The sequence below is a fragment of the Xiphias gladius genome, chromosome 14 (genome assembly GCF_016859285.1).
Source record: "Xiphias gladius isolate SHS-SW01 ecotype Sanya breed wild chromosome 14, ASM1685928v1, whole genome shotgun sequence".
NCBI classification, from domain to species: Eukaryota; Metazoa; Chordata; class Actinopteri; order Istiophoriformes; family Xiphiidae; genus Xiphias; species Xiphias gladius.
This window is the reverse complement of record NC_053413.1, coordinates 1,876,956-1,895,724: the sequence shown is the minus strand read 5'-3', so window position 1 is coordinate 1,895,724 and position 18,769 is coordinate 1,876,956. Positions and strand designations below refer to the sequence as shown.

Here is an 18,769-nt window from a genome sequence, read left to right as displayed (position 1 = left end):
TTCTCTTTCCACGTTACGTTTTGTTTAAAGTCCAGATATAATTTGAAACTGAATAGAACATTTTATTTTAATAAAAAAATATATTTATATTTTTTTATAATTATTTGATGTCTCTATAGTTCTATATTTTATTAACTCTATTATTTGCAGGCATTTTGAATCCCCTTTTTTATCCACAGCCTATCTGTATAATTTCGCTTTCTGATGGATTGTTTTCTTGGACAGTTTTATGATCTAAATATTTTTAGAAATGTTTCATAGGCTTTGTCAATATCTTCTTTATCATATACTCTTCTCCAGTTTTGTGCTAATGATTCATCTCTAAATGCACTTATGGATTCCTCCGTACTCATCTGCTTACTGTGTAGTCTTCCATAATATTTGTAAATATATTATCTATTAGAGTGGCACGGTGTGATGTTATTCTTCTTGGTCTACTGACTATTGAATATAAACTCATTCAATACATTGTATCAATGAACTCATCAGCCATTTTGTTCTTATTCGATTTTAACAAGTCTATGTTGAAATGTCCACAAATAATTGCTATCTCCCACTAGGAAAGTGTCACATCCATCAAACTTACTCCACTTATCAGCATCAGTCTTGTAACTACACTAAGTATTTGATGCTGTGACAAACAGAAACAGATTTTTTGTGGGGGGCGTGCTTTCCACAGCAAGCCAGTCTGCCAGGAAATGCACCCCTTACCATCTCCCACTACGGAAGTGTCACATGCTCCCTGCATTTGTGGATTTTGTATGAAACAGCATAGTAGACCAGTCTCAAGAGAATCCACACAAATAGGTGAAGCTTTACAAATAAATTTCCATTGAAAAATGCTAAGTTGATGTACAAATGATGATGTACGAGTTGTAAATTAGACACACAGATACAGTTTAGATACAAATCATTCTGCATTTATTTGTGCAATGTGTTTTATGAGTTACATAACTTGATATTTGTTTGTGAATGGTATTGATTCAGTTTTGACACCATGATATCCTGTAGTGTTATTCTCCTTATGGTCACAAAATGTCACATATGAATTTACACTCCCTGCCTAGGTTACCAGCTGTAACAGCTTGTTTCTCATTTTGTCTGGATTGGCAATAATTGTATAAATTATCAGTGACATGTGGAAAACAAACTCGAGATTATCACCTGGCATCACCCATCTGTCTGGTCCAGTCATATGATTCAGCCACAGATCTGTCATGTCACATTATGACACTGCCTTTGACTCTACTTGCTAAAAATGATAGGAAGTAGCTGTTTATTGGATGCAACACAACACTTTTACACTTGGAGAGTGTCAAGTGGATGTGATATGAAAACAAGAGGAAGTCTAAAACTGTCTGGTGCTTCACAGGCAGGCATAGTGGTTTGCCCTGTATAAAAAAAATTCAAATGAATACTGTAGGTGTCTTATTATTTATATTGTGTGGATAAACAATTAACAGAACACTGAACACTGGAGAAGAATCTCTGCTCTTAAGGCATGAATTTTGGTATTTAAAATTTTTTATGTTCTATCATCCTAACCAGAGAATAAAGCTTTAATACTCTAAACATCTGCAAAGATCAGTGGGTCATTCTTAGAGTGGTCAGTTAGACCAAGCAAGTCTGTTCAGTGTCACGTGTGTGCCTACTACGCCCCGGAACTGACAAAATTTAGTAAAAGGTTATCAGGCAAGCCAAAAAAATAGCTGAATAATATTGTTAGTCTAGGAAATAAATGTACCCTAAAAAGAAAAGGTAAAGCTTCGTAGTTATCCTTTGACCTCTCTTTTCCTTTCCCACTAATGATTTCTTAAGACAAATCTACTCTTCTATTTAACCGAAGATCTTTTTATTTTTCATCTCTTTAGTTAATCATTTATCTATCCCAAAGAAACATTTCCCATTTTCCTCATGACATTTCGTATTTTTCCAGTGGCAATAAAATGGGGGGTGGCTAAACACATTGAGCAACACCAGCCTTTTCTCAGCTGGCTGCCTAGCTGAAGCTGACTTTCATTATAAAACTACAAAAGCCAGTCATGTATCATGTATATACGGTACTGCACACTGCCGTAGCATCAGTGTATAAACTCTTGTAACAGCAGCTGAAACATTTTAGTTGGCAAGCTAACACTAACAAAGTTAGCTAGCTAAAAGTTCACACACATCATCCTGGCTGTCTCTCGAAATCACTCCCTATTTGCACTATATTTGCTGTTCGCCATTTTATTTGAGTGTCAGAATTCTGAGTGTGTAAATTTATCCATTATATATTACCCTCAAAAATTCCCCCAGTCGAAAGAAAAAAGTACTGCTCATGTACACTAACTGCTGCTAACAATCCCACAATACAATGTGTTGCAGTATTTTATACATTCAAAAATTACTGTTGCACACATAAGCAGCTGTCTTTGATGACACCAAATAATGACAATTAGTAAGTGTTGAAAATCTAAATTTACTGCTCACTATAGTGTAAACTATCGAGCGTCCGTTATATAGAGAACAGTGAGTGAGTGAAAAAAGGAGTCATTTCAGACACAGACCATGCTCCTATCTTTCTAAAATTATCTTCATCTTCAAGTGGATGTCTCTTCTCCTCATCAAAAACCTTAATGGAAACAAGTCTTAGACTTTATTGTGTCATCCTTCACATTTTGTAGATGTGTGTAATTTATCGTTTCTTTTTTCATAATTTCAAATTAACAAAACTAAAACTTCTAAGCAGCATTAGTTTGATAACTTAGTGTTAGCTTGTTGGCTAAAATGCTACAGCTTCTGTAAAAAGGGTTTATGCAGTGTTGCTTCAGCAGTAAAGAGTATACTGATAATTAACCTGCTCTTGTGTTGTTTTGTGAATAAAAGGGGGTGCTTAGTGTGTTAAGCTACCAATGTTTTCAGTTAGGGTAGCTAGCCACATGGGAAATGTGGTCATAAAGAGGAAATGTTAAGTGGGGAATAGGTAAGTGATAAAATGCGGAAGACCAGATAGTTAGGAACACTAAGGAGTTTAAAAATCAAATGAACTAGTGAAAGATAAACAGGCGATAAAGTAAATTAAGCTTTAATTTATTTTATTAACTGATTGGATGTTAAAAAAAAGTAAAAAGCTTTATATAAAGCTTTCCTTTTGCACTCCATTGTACACATTTGAGTAACAATATTATTTGCTGATGTGATCTATTTCTAACTCATCTGATTTACTGCCTTTTGTCCTTTGCTCCATACTGTACAGCACAACAACAATTAATCTGAACAATGTTCTCCTCTATCTCAACAATTACTAACAGTGTATGATTTTTCCTTTTTGCTATGTCCAGTGTGAGAAATTCAAGAAGCACGTGAATTCTGGTCAAAATTTTGTTAAATGAAAGTTTGAAAAATAGTTCTATAATCTATTTACAGTCCTCGTTTATCTTTTCCTCCAGTCGTCTCTCCTTCTGTCAGGGGGCACTGGCGTTCATTTTCTCCTGGCAGGTGTCCCAAAAGTTGAGGAGCCTGTTGTCCTTGTTGGCGCAGAAGTCAGTGAAATCTCTGAGCAGGCGGTCTGCCAGCCTCTCATCACCCAGCACGCCCGTCCTCCAGGCTTTGGTCAGCATAGTGTTGTAGGCCCAGTAGTAACCGACCCGATCCTCACCGCTGAATGGCCCGTGGCTGTTGGACGTGGTGGAGTTTCTGCGCCGGCGCTGCTGCCCACTTGAGTATTTCCTCTTGGAGTATGGCAGCTGCAGGAACACAGTGCCTGACAGAAAAGAAGCCGTGTTGAATTTAACCTTCACAGTGTCTAGTGATTGAAAGGCAGTTTGTGTGTTTTTATGTTGTAACAAACCTGTTACATGAATGTACTGGGGCTTGTTCTCAGAGGGGAAATTAAAAGCAGAAGCAGAAAACTTGTCATGCACAAAGCCGAATCTGGAAGAAAGAGTACAACATTTTTGCATAATGTGACTCACATTCAGAAAACAAATTTGGTTTGAAGGTATATTCGTACCTCATTCCTGAGGCTGCAATGGGACATTTTGAGCACATATTGTTTTGTAAGGACATACATTATATTTTGTAGAAGAAAAGTGTAATTTGAGCTACTTCGCTAACTTGTGTTTTTTTTTTTCTTTATAGGCTTTAACAGTTACTGTGATTAAAATAAATCTAAATCTAAGTTAAAATTTTGTTTAACATAGTGCAGTTCATTTGAGTTTTTAAAGCATTCTGTAAGGATGTTAATATCAATTAGTAAATAAGCTAGCTATATAAAAATTAGACTCTACACTTTAATTTTTACGGAAAGTTACACACACCACTGGCTTAAAATAAAATAAAGGCATAGTGAAAGTTATTTTTAAAAAAAAAAAAAAAAAAAAAGGAGATAAGGAAGGAAACTACATAAAGACTATAATGCTTTGTCTGTGTAGCTGGAAATCATCAGTTTAGTAAACTAACAACTAGATTAGTTACTGTTTATCTGGCAGAAGTTAGCTAGCTACCTACCAAGATAGGCTGCAAGCTAATAAAAAGAGACTAACTTAAAAATAGAATTTCATAAAGATTCATAAAACTGGGTATGTAACCAAAACTCAATACGCTACAACATTTCCCCCAGTGCTTCCCTGCTTACCTTGTAATCAACAATAATACTAGCAATCGTACTGGAGGAAATCAGAAATTACCTCCTGCATTTTTCTGATTGGCTGTAATTGTGTACTTGTGTGGATAAGAGCAAACATGCAAATAACTTTACTGAGAAGAAAACAGACAATGGTTTTCTCAAATGAAATTATTCTTTGGGTGATAATAATTTCTCTACCAAAAATAACTGAAGTGCTGAAAAAAAATCTCCAAATTTCCCATTGCACGCTCAGGAAGGAAACAAAAATATAACATCACAGTTTACTTAAAGTGAGGATAAGCACAAAACAGCAACAACCTGTACAGTATGGCCTCCTGAAAGAGCTGCATTCTGTCCCAGTATGTCTCTGGCTCAAAACCTGATTGATAAGTGAAAACAGACAAGTGTTGAACTACTATACGCATCACACACATGAACAAAGCGTTCAGTCAGAGGGCTTCTATACCTTCAAACAGGTTGTCGCTGCTGTTCTTCAGCAGACACTGGATGTTCAGAGGGATGAAGAGCTGGGCTCTCAGTGGGTCTCCATACAAGTATGACGTCAGAGCGAAAGGAACCTCCAGGACAGGAACCAACAGGAAGCCACAGGAGGCTGCTTTTCTGTGCCACCCTTGAACCTGACAGATAACAACTGATTAAGAACTGGCAGTTCAGTGTGAAACCTGACCTCTCTGTAGAACTGTTTCCTAACTTTTACTTTTAAAGTTCACAAGGTGACAGCAACCACAGCACAGATATTCATCTACTGTCAACATCCTTCAGTGGATGTTTACACTCTGGGACAAACTCTTTTTTTATTATTTTATATTTTACATTATTAAGTGTCTCTTTATTTTATTATTAACTATGCTGCAAAAGATGGTGACCCTGGAATTATTAGTTTCTATCTGCAGTCTGAGTGGTCTTGAGATTTTGAGCTTCAAAATTTTCACATTCTAGATAGAAAACTGATCTACAGCAAACTTCTCTTTCACTGATCAAAGTAACATGTACCCTAATGTAATCTCACTATATAGTATCAAAATACTGCAACATTTTTAAAAGGGTTTTTTGTTTTTTAGATCAGGTGAATTCCAGACAGAACTTTCTAATAATGAGAGATAATTTTTTCAATTAGAATTTTAATTTCTATACGCTAAGGCTTTACAGAAAGCTATTTTATTTCAGTTTCACTTTGTTTTATTAAACAAAATCAATGTATTAATCACTGAAAAAAATGATCATAGAAGCTATTTGGACACAGACAAATATTTACTTTGTATGTTTTAAATTTAGGCACAAAACATCAAAGGTTTTTAATTGGTAATATTGTTAATAAAGTTTTACTTACAATGCAGTTCAAAACCAGGTAAAAAGTTACCTAATTTGTTAACTTCTGCTAACTTCTTTTCTCCTCCCAAATGTACTTCTACCTTTGTGGCTGGATGAGCTAGGGTCATCACTGTCAGTGTCTGAGTCACTCATCACTGTGTGTCTGCTGCAGTACATACGTTTTAGATGCCCAGTTAGGAGCATAGTAGAGTTAGCAATAAATCACTAAAATGTTCAGCAATTAGCTAGCTAGAAACCCACATTATCTCACGTTTTTACATATTTAAGTTTTGGAATTCATTGCTGTCATCTGTGAAGTAAGCAGGTAACTTGAATTACTACTAAAACTAAAAACAGTATCATGAGTTTTGTAATTAACATTAGCAAGCTAGTTGTCTAGCATGGTAGCTAATGGTTAAAATAATCTTTTCACCATGTTCAAATGAGATATAAAATGACTCTCCGTTTAGCTGGCATTTGTATCTGTAGCATTCATGTTTGGTTTCTTTTAAACTTAACATTTAGCAAAATTTTATAATCTTCTCAGCTGCTTTAACCTCAGTCAAGCAGAGCAGTGAGGTGATTTGTAAAGAGGTGGAACATAATTGATCTTTCCATTTATATTCCTAGCAGTGATTGGTGCTTTGCAGGTGGAACCCCATAGAGCCAATTTAGAGAATGACTTTGGAGATAAAACGTTTTCTTTTTTCAAATTTTAGCAACATTAGGGATTCATAGAAAACTGAACGTACACAAATGTTAATGTTTGTCAAAGAATGGTTTCATGTGAATAACTCATTTTTGATACAAAAGTAAGACAGAACTTTATAATTCTAAATTTACGAGTGGCAGCAGATTAAACAAGGCAGCCCATACGTCCCTCTCCCCAGCAACGTTTTCCAGCTCCTCCTGGGGGATCCTGAGGCGTTCCCAGGCCAGAAGAGATATATAATCTCTCCAGCGTGTTCTGGGTCTAACCCAGGGCCTCCTACCAGTTGGATGTGCCCAGAAGACCTCCAATGGAAGGTGCCCAAGAGGCATCCTACTAAGATGTCTGAACCACTTCAACCTCCTTTCGATGCAAAGAAGTAGTTGCTCTACTTTGAGCTCCCTGCGGATGTCAGAGCTCCTTACTTTATCTCTTAGGCTGAGCCCAGTCACCTCGCAGAGTAAACTCAGTTCAGCCATTTGTATCCACGATCTCATTCGTCATTACCCAAAGCCATTTGTGAGGATTGGAACATAGATCGGCTGGTAAATCGAAAGCTGGCTTTTCAGCTCAGCTCCTTCTTCACCACAACGGACCGGTACAATGCCTGCTTTATTGCTGATGCTGCACCTATCTGCCTGTCAGTCTCCCGTTCCATCCCACCCTCACTCGTGAACTAGAGCCTTAGATACTTAAACTCTCTCACTTGGGGCAGAAACTCTGTCCCCACCCAAAGGGAGCGATCCACTCATGGCCTCAGACTTGGAGGCGCTGACACTAATTCCAGCCACTTCACAATTGGCTGCAATCACCCAGTGCATGCTGAAAGTCATGGTCTGACGAAGCCAACAGAAACATGTCATCTGCAAATAGCAGAGACGCAACTCTGAGACCCCTAAACCGAACATTCTCCTCCTCCCAGCTGCACCTTGTTTTACTGTCCATGAAGATCATAAACGGGATTGGTGCTAAGGGACAACCCTGGCGGAGGCCAACACCCATCGAAAACGTGTTTGACTTCCTGATGAAAATACTGACAGAACTCTAACTCGGTTATATAGGGACTGAATAGCTCGTAGCAACAGCCCCAGAACCTGATATTCCTGCAGTACTCCCCACAAGAGCCCCTGACGGACCTGGTCGCAGGTCATCCACAAAGCACATGTAGACTGGATGGGCAAACTCCGATGACCCCTCAGGTAGCCTTGCAAGGGTAAAGAGTTAAAGGTTGATTGTTCCATAGCCAGGACGGAATCCGCATTGCCCCTCCTGAATCCTAGGATTAGTGCTCAGAGGCTCCTTTACAGCACCCTGGCATAAGCTTTGCCCGGGAGGCTGAGCAGTGTGATACATCGATAATTCAAGCACACCCTCCAGTCCCTCTTTTTAAAAATGGGAACCACCAACCCAGTCTGCCAGTCCACAGGCACTGTCCCCGACCTCCATGCGACACTAAAGAGGCGTGTCATTCAAGACAGCCCAACAATGTCCAGAGCCTTCAGCATCTCAGGGTGAATCTCATCCACTCCTGGCGCCTTGCCATTGAGGAGCTTCTTAAATACGTTAGAGAGCTCTGCCAGAGATATGAGTGAGGCTTCACCCAAGTCAGTGGAAAAAAAGTAAACACATACGGTAGAGTATATTTAACTAACTTTGAGGGAGCCTTTAAACATATTTTATAGCAGCTACCAGTCTTTCAGTTCTTGCTTAAGAACATTTTCCCTTTGTTCAATGTAGAATACTTCTACTTCAGAAACATTCTTCCTCACTTAGTATGTATTACAGTTTAAGACATAACCACAGATTACATTAATAGTCAAATCAAAATATTGTGAAAGAAACTGCAAAAACTAAAGATTAGGTTTATTCTGTGGCCTTTTAGTTGTATGTCCTTGATTTTACAATGTTTGGGATCATTCTCTTTCTGTGATATCCAGCCTTTTCAACCTTAGTTTCTTCATTGATTCTTTGACAATAACTTCCAGGGTTTGCTTATACTTCTTAGAATCCATTTTTAATTTTCTCTGTACTTTCTGTGTCAGTGGCTGCCACCCAACCAAAATAGTTCCAATGTTGTTTCTATGTTTTAAAAAGTGTCTGTGTTTCCTGTGCTCCAGACTGAGAATGTAATGTGTGTTTGAAAAGTTTTTGTTGATCAGCAAGAAACATCAAAGTATTTTAGTGGCAGCCAGTGTAAAGTGCTAAGGAAAGCTTTGGTGCTTCCTCTCCTCTCTCTTTTAGAGAAAGAAACACAGAACATCCATTATTTATTTAGTTTGGGTAGACATCAGTTCATTGGGTTCTTCAGAAAAATAAAAATTCAAAACCAAACTGATCAACTTCTTTTTCACTTGTAAATGAGAGGTTTAGATAACATGCTTAAACTGTAGTCTAGTTTCTAACCACTCCTGTGGTGTCCTCTTTGCACTCTAAAACTAAGCTTAAACCTTTGAATAGGAAGAACCAGGCTTAAATAAATAAATAAATAAATACATTAAAAAAAAAAAAAAAAAAGATTTTTTCTTTAAAAGGGGACTCCACCAATTTTACACATCAGTGTTTTTACACTTGGGAGTACTGCTACATGAATGACAAAAGTTGTACAGAGTCTTTTGTGGCTCCATATGGAAGAAGTCCATATGAAACTGTCCACAGCAAGGTCTGTTGAAATTTGCATCTCCATTTTATTGGGAGAAATCTCTGAGACCCCTTATTCACCCAGAAATAGAATTTCTCTACAGCAGGTAGTTGAAAGTTGGCAACTCTGGCCGAGAAAACTGATACATTTGAATTTCTCATTGTCAAAACAATATAATCTTTTGTGGCCAGTTTGGCTTGACAATGTGAATTCCATACATGTAACATGTAATCTGAGAAAGATTGCAGCCACCCCTTAACAGCAAAGCAAGGAAGCAAAACATTTTTTTGCATTTAAACCTTATTTTAGAATAATACTGTAGTATGACTATCTGAAATGCTGTGCTTAAAAACACATCAATATAAAACCCCGGAGTTCACTTTCAGAGCTATTGAGAGATTAATCAAGGAAAGCTTGCAAAATTCAGACCAACTGTATCAAAGAAATGCTACTTCTAAAACAATGATGAATCTAATGTTAATATAATATAGACTGCAGATCATTTATCATCACAGATGAACTAGACAAAGAAGATTATAATGTTTTTTTACCAGTACTTTGCTTCTGAAGACATTTCAATGTCTGGTAGTAATCTGTATGCTCGGTTTATTAATCCATTTGCACAGATTTTCATCTAAATTTTCTCAGGAGTCAACTGAGTCCTCAAACCCAAAATATTAAATGGATCATCCCAAAGTTTTAAACATATATCACTTACAGCTGTAATACCAAATGATAAAAGACATATAGGGAAGTGCTGTTTGCACTGAACATTGGAGCTCCATGTATAGGAGAGAATACAAACAAAGAGTTAATTATTAATTATACTGAATATAAAGCATTCCTCTATGCAGATGATGTTGATGTATTTTTAACAGAACTAAATTGGTTTATGGTTTTTCTTTCAAGGGTTTGTACTATGTATGTGACTATCTATGATCTCAGTTCTTTGGATTTTTTTCTTATTCTTTTGTGAGTGTTACTAGATTTTTTTTTCTTTTATTCGTCTTTGGAAAGATCTTTTTATGGGACGAATCTGAGTGCTGCTGCACAATTCAGGAACCTTGCAAAATATATGTTGATCGGAAAGGAAGTTTTGATTTAATGAAGTTACCATCTCAAAGAGGACTGCAGCAGTGACAGCCATCCAGTGCAGCTTGATTTCAAAGGCAGCGTTAAGGGAGAAGTTTCCATGGTAATAACAACTGCACCATTCAGTTCGGTCACTGCGGTTGTTAATGTCCACATCCAGAGTGACTGTCTTCTGCTCAGGGACTGTAGCAGCTGGAGGACAGAGGGAGGCAGGGGGGGAGGTGGAGAGACAGGAAAAGGCGAAGAAAGGAGGCAAAGAAGGAAAAGATGGAGAGATGGATGGCATGATGGGCAGGTAAAGAGAGGAGTTACAAATGGGGTTGGTGAGCGTTGGATGGAGACCCAGTCTTTCAACACTGAGTAAGAGTTGTTGAGATATTTAATGATCCTCTAAAGGTCTTCAAGTCTGATCTAAAGAATTGTGGACTTTAACACGTCAAAAGAAAAAGGTTCAAACTTTTAAATGTTTAGTAAGCACCAGTGTCTGCCAATAACTAACAGAAAACTGCATAACAGAACTGCAACTAGAGTAATGGGAAATGAAGTGTAATTTATTACATAAAAATGAATTAGTCCCTTGTAAAAACAATTCATTTAATGTTTATAATATATGCTTACCTGCACCACACGCTACTTCATTTAATGTATTTTATAGTTCAGTACAATATATTATAGGTTTTCTATATCCTAATCAAAAATCTTTGTTAATATTTGCTGTAATATCTCCTATAAAAGAGGGTAATTACAACTCAGAATCTTGTAGTACTGTCCAATAAATTGAATGTTGTTCAGTTGTTCAATTACCACTATTGTGAATCTATTACTGAACCAAATTTTCTCGCATCGCAGTTTTAAATAAATAAATATTCCCAGTCTCTAACAATTAAACTGAGTACAGGTTAGTTCAGTTCAGTTCAGAAATCTTAACATGGTCATACTTAAATTAATCTAGAAAGACATACAGAGGCAACACAAGATTAATCAAAAATAGTTATAAAATAATTGTTACTTTTAATAATAAATTTGACAGTATCTCTTGTATTTTTCTCAAAGCTCTTAGATGTCAAAAAGGAAACTAAACACGTGGAAGTCACATGGATGCCTCACCTAAATCCATAAATCAATGTAACTAAGTTATTATTATTATTATTATTATTATTATTATTACTGAAATTCGCACTTTTCTTTCCCCTAACATGATCAGCTTTGTCCTGCAGTGTGTGTGAATTACACTCACAGTCACTGTCTTTAGGTATCTGATGGCGTGAATACTTGTAACCATTTTTCCCATCACTACCTTCAATCTCAAATAACGTTAAAACAGCATTAATGTCTGCATTATCCCGATTTCAAAGAGAGGTTTCCTGGTATAATAAAAACAATTATAACAACAAATAAGCTATGAATGGAGGCACTGTCTAATGAATTACTTCAGCATCACATTAATACTATTACAGGAAACCAGTCTACAGTGTCAGATAGCGCACCAGAAAAGCATTAAAGTTGTTGCTTTAAAAGGTCCAAGGAATTTCAAATAAGCTGAGGTGACAAATTAAGTTTTTCAGCAGTCGTATGAAGCGAAAATTGAGTTGAAGCACAAACACTGTCACAACGTGCCGTGTTGTGATAGTGCTTTCTGTTGAAAAGCCTGCAGGAGAGTAACAGGTGAGGACATTGCACACCACTGCACTACTGAACCACAGCCACTAGCACCAAAGCATGCACACCACCTACTACTGCTCCTGGATCAGCTACACACTAACTACAGAGTCTACACTGATTGGTTGGTGGAAGTGGGAAAATTTGATAACATCAATCAGTGATATGGCCACATCAAACAGTTGCCACTGTGGATGGATTAATACAACTACAACTACAGACAATCTGCATGCTTTACACATCGTAAGACACACAACCAGCTGTTCAATGCAGATCGACAGCCCACTGTCACGAGTGCTGAGTCCAGTATCAATGTCGCACAACAAAAAGATGATGATGATAATGGTCAGTGACGAATATGTCATGAAATGATACATGGAATCAGTTCTGTGGTGATGGTAAGAAACCCACTGTGTGAGAAGGATGAAAAATGATTATGGTGAGTGTTATGTCTGTGGTTATTCACCTGTGGGGCTGATTATTTTTGGTTTGTTATTAATCTGGTTTTAAAAAATACCATTTGCAGCAAACACACCCTGTAACCATTGTATTTTTTTTTAACTAACTTTGAGGGACTCCAGCGGTTAATCGGTATTTTCAGTTTTTCTCTGCAGGTTATACCTGGAAGCATTGTTTGAGCGGTGTTTTTTTTTTTTTTTAATAGAAAATCTTGTTTACGGTACTACTGCAGTGAGTGAGGGGCAAACCTCTAATTTGACATGGCTCCAAGCCAACAGAACACATAACACTCAATAGAAAAATAAGCTAAACATTCTAGTTTATGAAAAAACTATTTAAAATCCTACATAGATTCTTTATGATATCATCTACCTAAAGAATATCTTGAAAAATGTTATCTGTCTTTGTGCTTCCTCCTGAACTAGTCTAATAATCAGAGGCAGCCTACTATGTGGCTGCAAAAATTAACATTAAAATACAAATAAACTTGCAAACTTGACAGCGAATTATAAAGCACACAGTTTGTAACAAAACCAGCATGACCACCATACAATAGAACCAACTTTCTGATAACTGCCACAACAATAAACTATAACAATAAACTAAACTCAGTGTTATGTTGTGTTGACTGAGTTGTGGCTCTCAGCCATTTTATCATTCATTAAAATCCTAATTAAGTTCACTGGCTGATTTTTTCAAAGTAATTTTAACTTAATTTCAGTTTATCAATTTATTTGATACAGTATAACGCCGAACTGGGACAGCTAATGACAAAAAAAAAAAAAAAAAAAAAAAAAAAATCGGAGACAGATTTGGGCCTATTTTAATTATCTCTGCCAAGGAGGTTATGTTTTCAATTGTGTATGTTTGTTGGTTTGTTTGTCAGCAGGATTACACAAAAAGTATTGAAACGGCTTGCACTGAAATTGGTGGAGGGATTGGGCATGGGCCAGAGAAGAACCCTTAATTTTGGGGGAGATCCAGATCATTTACGACAATTTTCAAATATTTCCCCTAAGTCTGGTATATGTTGTTCAACATTGGCTTTGGCGGAGGTGTGCACTCTGAGTGCCCTTCTAGTTGTAACTGAATCCAGTAATTTAGCATTTTGACTACATAACAGTTCCAATTGCATTGCAAGCTTGCCCACAATATATTCATTTGACTGCACTTCATTCTGCTTAACTATGTTTTTCTTTCTAATAGGTAGTTTCTCAGCACCACCCTTTTCATTTCAGTTTTTGCTCTCCATCTTGTGAACTATACTGTTGCGATTCATTAGAATTAGGCTCAATATTGTTAGCCTACAGTGCCGGCCCAAAATGGTGCTCTCAACTACCATAGCACTGATATGTTCCATCTAAAAAGATCCAGATATTTTCCTTGTGAAAATTGGACAAACTGAAAACAATGAGCCTTAGGTAGATGTGGATAAATGTTATATGGAAGCTTGAGGGCTAACTTGAGGGTGATCAATATCCCTCCAGATCATGTGATGGGTGTATATTGGCCAGGGCAGAATCTATTGCCATAATGTAGGCAGAAATAATCAGCAGCACAGCAGAACAACCAATTAGGATTTCTGGTTGTATGTGTGACATGTAAATACTGGACCCTGACAGTCTTGTGAAGTAGACTTGAGTATGATCTGCATCAGACTGGATGAGGGAGGAGGCCGTGTCTCCTCTGCGGTGTGGGCTGGGCTAGGAGGATTGGGCTGGGTGTACCTAGCAGTGCGGCGGCCTGGCTGCGTCCTCCAAAGCTGCGGCTGAAGGAGCTGTGCCTACTTGCGTAGGAGGCCGGCCGACTGGGCAACCAGGGAAGGAGGAAGGCTGGGAGGTCGCAGGGTCGCCGCTCCTCTAATACAAAAGCCACCTCGAACCACTTCCTCTGGAACAGGGTGAAGTCCTCCAGGGCTGCAGTGGACCAACCTCCAGGTGCTTGGGGAGGGAGCTGGGAGATTGGGCCTGCAGAGGACAAAGAATGTCATGACAACACCCTCTAAAAACTTCAGTGCCTCCTTCACCCTTTCACATTTTGTTATGTTGCAGCCTTATGCTAAAAAAATAAATAAATATTTTTTTTCCCCTCATCAATCAACACTCAATACCCCATAATGATAAAGCAAAAACAGAATTTTAGAAATATTTGCAAATTTATCTGAAAGGAAAAACTGAAATATCACACTGACATAAGTATTTATTTAACTAAATTTAGCAAAGGATGTGAATAGTTATGAAAACTTATGTTTCTAGTAATCAAAAATTTCTGAAATTCTTTTTTTTCTTTGTCATTATGGGGTATTGAGTGTAGACTGATGAGGGAAAAAATAAATTTTTTGATTTTAGCCTAAGGCTGCAACATAACAAAATGTGAAAAAGGTGAAGGGGTCTGAATACTCTAATTGCACTGTATACTGAGATAAAAGCAGTGAGCCCCCATGGCAGTGCAACGACCAGCGCAAGCAGCACTCCCAAAGGTTGCTAATCTTTTGAACTTGAAATTCATTTTGGATTTGTGTGGTATTTTGGTACCAGGTGTAGAGCCCACAGTGCAGCGATGGGTGGAGAGGCACAAACAGGTGGGAAGTTCATTCAAATGACGTCAATCTGCTGACACTTTCGTGATTTTATCAGCGTGAGTAAACTAAATACACGGAGCAAATGTACAGCAATGACAGAACAACGCTTAAATGTAAATAAACCACTTTACCTAATCACTCCCAAGGCAGGAGAAGCGATTTCAATCAGCATAAAAAAAATCAACACTTATTGCGTTTAAAGCAGGAACGTCAGTGAATCCATCAGCATTGATTTATGAACAAGATGAGTGATTCTTATGTTATCTGTTATTCACAGCTGCTTTACACTGTATTTGAACAGCTTCTCCCTCAGTTCAATAAATCCTTGCAACCATTTGAAGGTAGCAGGACACGTTGATAACTCTGCATTTGGGAGATGTCAGATTACAATGAATCATCGATCATGTGTCACTGCCTCCTTTCCAACTTTCTTTTTTGCAACAGTAGTATTTCATATTTTATTCTTACAGTGCTACAGTGCAAATACTATTGTGTCACAGTTTACAGTATGCTGTGGCCATTTATGACATGAAATAGGGTAGAACCAAAACTGAAATAGCGTTGGATTGATGTGGTCACATAAAAGGTTTCATTAACAATTTTTATTATTCATTTCTATCATCATTGTACAAGTTAAACAAAAACCCACACTACCTGCCTGGCTGTAGATTTGAAGTACAGCGTGTTCAGATTGTGCTGTTCTACACCATCCAGACAACAATGTAATTTCCTGGAGAAGCATCTCTATTAATTTATTAGTCTTCACACCCTCTGATTAATATTCACCCTCATCCAGCCTTTTTGCACTTTGTGCTGCTACACCTACATGAACCAAAATAGCAGGTGCACTTGACGTCCTGACGTTCTGTGTGCCCAAGGCCTACTGCTTTGCACTTGTTGTTGTGTTTGCACAGTTAAAATAGGGCCCTGTGTGCATTTTAAATCCATTCACCATCCTTCTCTCCTACTATTCTGTAGAAGTAGAAACCGTAGACAAAGGTGCGCATTGCGTCGCCAGAAGCATGGGCCACCAAACCTTCATCCAGCATTTTCTACACAAACCAAACAGACAAAAATAGTGAACAGCTTAACACACATATAAAACTTTACTATATACACAACACACCAGTTTAAACTGTACTACAACAAGCTTAGCACACACACTATTTCTGAAAACAGCATCTCCAAAACACAAGGATTTCCTTCCTGATGCAGTGGACCCATGCAACATACTCCTTACGAGATATTTGTATGTGACATTTTGGATTAATAAACAGCTGAAGTTGCATTCAATGGACTCTCTCAGCACCACAGTTGTCTTTTCTTAAAAGAATAGTTCATAATTCTAGGTAATGCAGTTATTCACTTTCTTGCTGATAGTTACAGGAGAACATACCTCTCTCGTATCTATACCTTTCATATGACGCTACAGCCAGTAGCTGATTATCTTATAAAGACCTGAAATGGGGAAATAGGCCAACTTGATTTGTCCAAAGGTCTGCCTATCAGAATCTCTATAGTTCATTAAGTAACATTAAGTTCCATCTTGTTTGTTTAATCTGTAACCAAACCACAGTATAAAAAAAGAAAAGCTGTGGTTTTATGGGAGTTATGACCTGGATTACTTCTTGACTGGAAGCTACTACTTCCTGGAGTCTCTGCTGAGTTGTCTGGCAACCTCACAGTGAAAACAGAAATCCAGGGCAGTTTGGTTAATAATTGTATAATTTGCCTTTGTTTTCACTTGCAAATAAGTTTGGCTAACCTTTCTGATCATCTGTACACTTGCATTTTTCTTGCCTTGTTGCATCTCTTTTTAGTAATGTTGCTGCGTTCCAGTTGTGTTCAGCAATTAACCAGGTGAACACAATGTTATAAGACCCAAGTTATAATGAACAGAAATAATCCTTTCACTACGTATGAAATCTTCTTCACATCTTTCCTTGATCTCGTAACATTTTTCCATCAAGTTAAAGTAAAGTTTGGACAGAGGGGGTCCTACCTGCATAATATCCACAGCCATGCCCTGTGTAGCCACGCCCTCCACATTGTTGACTAGCCAATGAACAACCTCAGCACTGATAAAGCAGTTGAGTGGCAGACCCTTCTGCTCTGGGAGCAGCTGAACACCTGTCCTGTAATACCAGAAAGCACAGACATACAAAAAACTTCTCCAAATAGGAACAACCAAACCTGAGAGCCTATTATCCATTTTTATTCAGATAGTGTAACTAGCAAAATCAAAACCATGTATTAAATATATTACATTAACATTACATTTACTCTTATGCTTTCATCCAAAGTGACTTACAAGTGAGGAACAACCTTGGAGACCTTGGACTAAGCACTAAGTAGTAATTCTGTTCATTAAGGCTAAGTGCACGGAGGTCAGGTAAAGAAGTGCACAGTGAGTGTGAGTTAGGCATGTTAGGGTGTTAGAGGTACTCATCTCCTCCAAGAGCACCTCCTCTTAGTAGAGGAGGTGCTCTTGGCGGAGTTGAGTCTTCAAGAGCTTCTTGAAAATAGAGAGGGATGCCCCTGCTCAGATGGCAATTGGTAGCTTGTTCTGCCATTGGGGAACCCCAAGCAAGGACAGTCTGGACTGAAAATGCCTTGTGTGTAGGGATGTCAATGCCAGACAACATTCCCTGGAGGAACTCAGTGGCCTAGAAGGAGCATTAGACTGCAGACCCAGAAGTCACTCTGTAGGCAGAAATTAGTGACTACAATTTGATTTGAGCCACCATGGGCAGCCAGTGGAGGTCAATGAGCAGTAGAGTGACATGTGCCCTTTTAGGTTGATTAAAGATGCCAATGCCGGAGAGTATGGTTAGCAGGATGTGATGGTTCATCAAGTCAAAGGCTGCTGATAGCAAAATAAGAACCAAGGACAGAACTGCAGCTCTAGCTATCCTTAGGGCTTCTGTCAAAGACAGATATTAAAATTTTGCTCAAAATATTTTAAAAATATATATAATATGTGTTGATTACATAACTGCATTCTGATTACAGGAACCATATGACAATTAAAAAAATACCTGATGTAACTGTTTTTCTTTACAGGTGCATAAAGACCTGTTAAAATAGGGCCCTGTGTGCATTATAGGTGTTGAATCAGTAAAAATCTGAGAGGATGTGTAGATTTTTTGTGAGCCACTGTAACTCTGCATGGCACAATTTACTGTTCATATGTCAAGACACAAACACACACAACAAAAAATCTCACATGGGATGTCTGATGGCTTCCAGGATCTCCAAGAGTGTTGAGGAAGAGGACAGAAAGGGGGCTCCCGCTGAAGACTGGCCACTGTGAACAGATCACGGATCAGTGCAAAGCCACAGGTTACTGTCTAGGCAGATAATCATCAATTTATTAGCAAGTTATCAGCTATTCTCACTGGAAACCACACAAACTATAACACTGGGGTGCGTAAAAACAAGAACCCATGAAATACAGCATAAACAAATATTGAGGCATAACTTAATCATACTAGGAAAAAAAAAGTTTTCAGATTCATCATTTTTACTGATACATCTTAATTAGAGAAAAACATTTTGAGGCATAAAATAAAAATATGCAAGATATTCTTTACCAATGCTAAGGTGTCCACATTTAAAGTATTGTACTATTAAAGTCTATTATAATCTATAGTCAGTTTTATGTGCTAGACATGTTTTGTTCCAGTTGTT

General features: G+C 37.8%; 1 protein-coding gene across 7 annotated transcripts in view; it reads right to left on the bottom strand.

Annotated features, from left to right (window-relative positions):
- Positions 1-855: 855 nt before the first annotated feature.
- depdc5 (DEP domain containing 5, GATOR1 subcomplex subunit) overlaps positions 856-18,769 on the bottom strand; it is a 37,930-nt gene continuing 20,016 nt past the window's right edge. For 4 of the 7 annotated variants that reach the window (XM_040143016.1, XM_040143023.1, XM_040143019.1 and 1 more), the window contains 9 exons: positions 18,306-18,386; positions 17,082-17,214; positions 16,032-16,131; positions 14,226-14,465; positions 10,403-10,572; positions 5,076-5,247; positions 4,928-4,988; positions 3,833-3,915; positions 856-3,745 (listed from right to left, as the gene is read on the bottom strand). In XM_040143016.1, coding sequence (XP_039998950.1) covers positions 3,447-3,745; positions 3,833-3,915; positions 4,928-4,988; positions 5,076-5,247; positions 10,403-10,572; positions 14,226-14,465; positions 16,032-16,131; positions 17,082-17,214; positions 18,306-18,386 — 1,339 coding nt within the window. In that variant the 3' untranslated portion in view covers positions 856-3,446. The remainder of the gene's footprint in view (positions 3,746-3,832; positions 3,916-4,927; positions 4,989-5,075; positions 5,248-10,402; positions 10,573-14,225; positions 14,466-16,031; positions 16,132-17,081; positions 17,215-18,305; positions 18,387-18,769) is intronic. The other 3 variants (XM_040143018.1, XM_040143017.1, XM_040143021.1) reach the window with 2 other exon arrangements.